General features: G+C 51.7%; 1 protein-coding gene across 1 annotated transcript; it reads left to right on the forward strand.

The window, feature by feature from the left end:
* Positions 1 to 488: 488 nt before the first annotated feature.
* On the forward strand, positions 489 to 815 carry CRCT1 (cysteine rich C-terminal 1). Its single transcript, XM_039224766.1, has one exon. It carries the CDS (start codon positions 489 to 491, stop codon positions 813 to 815), a length of 327 nt encoding a protein of 108 aa, XP_039080697.1.
* Positions 816 to 4,210: the final 3,395 nt, after the last annotated feature.

Below are 4,210 nucleotides of genomic sequence, written 5' to 3' on the forward strand. Positions count from 1 at the left end.
GATTCTTTAGGCCCAGGTAGCAGGTCCTCATGTGTGGCTTAGGCGTTTTCTAACCGATGGAGTTTATATGATGCTGTGGAAACAGCACCTGGAGGTATGTGGCCACAGGGAAATGGGGGCTGGGGAGCGACAAGAGCCAAAGGAAGAGGTTGGACTGGATCGTGTCCATACGTTCCACCACATCCTCCTCAGTGTCCGCTGTGGAGAGCTTGGGGGGGGGGGGGTCTTCGTTTTAGTCGGAGACAATGGAAGCCCCTTGATTCTCTGCAGACTGCTTGTCTGCCGGATGCCTATTTAACTCACTGCAAGCACCCTGGTCGAGAGTGTTTCTTTGCCTTCCCTCTTTTCTCCCCTCCGCCGGGCCAGGCTTGCTCGCTCACAAAGCCACATCTCTAAAGCCCCGAGTCCAGTTGTTGGGAAGAAAAGGCCTGCTCGCGTGTAAAAGGCTTCTCCTCTTTCAGGTTCGCAGTGAAGAGCTGAGCTTCACCATGTCCTCCCAGCAGAGCGCGGCTTCCGCCAAAGGCTTTTCCAAGGGGTCTACCCAGGGTCCCTCTTCGTGTCCCGCTCCGGCACCCGCCCCTGTGCCTGAGGCTTCATCCTCCTGCTGTGACTGCTGCGGCTGCGGCGGCTGCGGCGGCTCTGGTGGCTGCTGCGGCTCAGGCGGCTGCTGTGGCTCCGGCGGTTGCGGCTGCTTCCCCAGGAGGCGCCGCCGACAGCGCCGCCGGAGCGGGTGCTGCGGCTGCTGCGGGGGCGGCAGCCAGAGGTCGCAGAGCTCCAGCCACGCCCAGAGCCAAGGCTGCTGTGGCGGCTGCTGAACCCTGCGACCCCCCACTGGAGTCCCCGCCGCCTGTCACTGCACTGTGCTCTTGAGCGGGGCAGAGTTGGAGTGTGCCGCCTTGTCAACCATCCTGAACCGGATGTTCCCAAACCCACCCTGTTCTCAGCCCCACCAAACTCTCTGACGCCCATGTGATTATCCTCCCAGGGAACCTGAACGCCATGGGTGGGAAAATGGAGCCTACTGTCGGCAGGGGCTTGCACACCGTAGGTGCATAATAAATATCCATATCGTAATAAAGCTTCTACCTCCTTAGAACACTCTGTGTCCTATTCTTTCACTTGTGTGTTTATTATCAGTCCTGCTACCCCTTCTACTACATTTCACTTAGCCCTGGTTTGGCATACGTGAGGGGGAGAAAAGTCACATTCAAGCCTGAACAAGAGTGGCTTTCTGGTACTTAATTGTTATGGCAGAAATCGCAGTGGAGCCAGGCAGTGCTCTAAGGACTTGACGTGGCATGCATGACCTCATGGCATTCTCACAATGACTCAGTGAGGTAGGTGCTGTTATCCCATTTTACAGAAGAGAAACCGAGGATACGTAACTTGCTCAGAATCTGTCAGCCAGTTCATGACGAAGACAGGGTGCCCCATTCCAGGGCTTGTGCTCCGAACTGCTCTGCCTGGTTCCTGAATCCTCCCAGAGCCTTGTAGCTGATGTGCTTTCCGGCTGTCCCCCAGGCCCAGGCAGCTGTGCGGCAAGAGTTCAGATCCACAAATCTCTGAGGCTTTGGAATCAGGCAAGCGGAGACTTTTTTTCTGCCACAGAGGATCACAGACCCACTGCTTTGCTTGCTGGGTGCGGAAACTTCTTCAAGCTGAAACTTCCAGGGGCCTGGGAAGCTCTCACTCCAGGCCTCATCCATGCAGCCGAGGCCCGGCTAGGAGCTGTGGACTTTGGGACTCTGTGGGACAAGATGGGCCACCTTCAGAAACATGGGGATGTCATCTTCTAGAGGTAGTTGTGACGGTGGTGGTGGGGTCATCCTGAGGTCTGAAACCCAGATCCGTGGGCATAGATCTTACCCACCCCCTTCAGGAAAGAAGAAACAAGGAGAAAGGCTTCCTCTGCATTGGTGTTGGCTTCATTGGAGGAGACAATAGTAATGGCAGTAACAATAGAACAATAGCCACCACTTACTGGGCACTTACTTCCTGCTTGACACAAGGCTAGGCACCTGATGCGTATTGTCTCATCTAATCCCCATGATACTCTCAAAATGGAGACGTTATTTCCTCCATTTTTTAAGTCTGAGAAATCAGGTTCAGAGAGTTTCAGTGACTCGGCCAAAGTCGCACAGCTAGTTAATGTCCAAGGCCCCTTGGCGGCGAGTGAGGGAGATGAGATCAGAATCAGTATCTGTCTGATCCCGAAGTCCATGTTTTCAGATGCAGCATCATGTTCTATTGCCTTAGAAATCACCACCATCCAGGCCAAGGGACACGCAGGCCTCTGTGGACACACCCGCACTCACAGAAAATAATTGAAGCTTGGCTTCTTGGTGCTGCTCCATCAGTAGCCAGATGACTGGCAAGCCCTGTCATGGCATCCACCCAGCGCAAGTATTTGCTCAGAGGCGAGGTCATGGATGGCCCATTGATTCATCCAGGATGCTTAGAGAGAGGCCAAATGACCCCCACAGGGAGCCTGTGAAAGGCAGCCTGCTCTGGGTGGGAGGGCCCTACATCCATTGCTGAGATTCTGTGATTCTTAGTGGAAGGTGACTTGTGGAAACTGTTTACAGATGATATCACTGGTGGACCTGCCCTTCCCATATTCTTGATGTGTGTTTCAGCAACAAACCTCAGGCCTCAGTGAAGAGGTGAGGTGGGAAGGGAGCACTTGGAATACACAAGAGTGAAGCCAGCCTGAAGGTGGGAGGTGATCCTTGCACAGGAAGCTGAGGCCTGAGTTTTGGGAAAGAAAGGCAGTGACTTCCCCGGAGACACGTGCATCCTAATGGGAACACACAGCTTTGTACATGGGGCATATTGTATGAACCAGATGCCTGGCTGTGGGTGGTAGTACCGCCAAGCTCACATGTCCCTGGTCCCAGCTGGCTTCCTCAGGGGGGTTGATGACAGAGATTTTGACGTTCGAAGAATAGTTTTATTATAGAAATACAGGAGCTCCTCTGGATGGGCTGGAGCACTGCGCTCACAGCCCCCAGCCTTCTCTGACTTTGGGCAGCAGGGAAGGCCACAGTGCCCCCTGCGAGGGGACAGCAGTCCCCCTGGGAACCTGGGCTGGAATGCTGGCCCTCGGCAATGTGAGGTCCTACCCAAAGCTGTCACTCAGTACATGTGACAGCCAGGGTCCGATGTCCTGTTACCTTTGGGTAAGACAGTAACAGTGGCCCCAGTTTCAGCTAAAATTGTGTTATTATAGTGGTGATCGTAACAACTGCTATTTATATAGAAATTAGCAGCTTACAAGGTGTTATTACATGTCTCTTTCCTGATTTTGTAAGATAAGTCTCTGTTTAACAGGTCTGTCTCAGCGAGTTCGTGACCCATCCGAGGCTATTCGGCCAACAACTGACAGTCTCTGGACAGGCCTTCTAATGCTTTCCCAGAGAGCCAAGAGCCACTTGTTCTTAACCTACACACTGAGATCATGGAATAATGTCACCCAATTAATTATTTAGGGACAGTGCATCCTTAGCACCCCAAACCATGCCAGGTACCTGTTAGAGGTCGATAAATAAATGAATGCTTGTTAGTGCATCATATGCAAAGTGTTGTGCCAGACTATTCTAGGAGATAAGCAAAAGCACGTCTTGACCTCAAGGAATTTATAGTCTGACTCGGGAAATATGGTAAATAATCATACAAGGTATGATTGCTAACGTCATATACAAGAAATAACTTCATATTTAACTATGGACTATACTTAACAACACAAGAAACATCATAAGCCGAACATGGGATAGGCAATGGCCACAGGGATACGACTGAATTTAGACAAGGATTTGTTACAGAGCTTCAAATGAGGGCAAATTACCATGGACTGGGTCATTCACAAGACCTTATGGGAGAAGGGATCTGAGCAGGCTCTGAGGATGGAGGCACTTCAGAGAGGCTGGGATTCTTTCTTGGGTGCACTTATTCAAATGCGTTAGATCCTGTTCACGGTGCTGGAGGCAGACAAACAATGAAATCATGTGGACCTGTGTGGACCTTGCCATGTGAATCTATCCACGTGGACCTGCCATGAGGACCCTACCTGTGTGGACCTGCCATGGTGACTTCACCTTTTAGGGTAAAGACAGACAAGAAAGTGAGAAAGAAAGATTATTTCACATGGTGAGAAGGGCTATGATGAAAATAAAAAAGATGGAGTGTAGACATTAAGTGGAGGTGCATGGGG

Source organism: Hyaena hyaena, unplaced genomic scaffold, assembly GCF_003009895.1.
Source record: "Hyaena hyaena isolate Hyena2069 unplaced genomic scaffold, ASM300989v1 scaffold_1773, whole genome shotgun sequence".
Taxonomy (NCBI): Eukaryota; Metazoa; Chordata; class Mammalia; order Carnivora; family Hyaenidae; genus Hyaena; species Hyaena hyaena.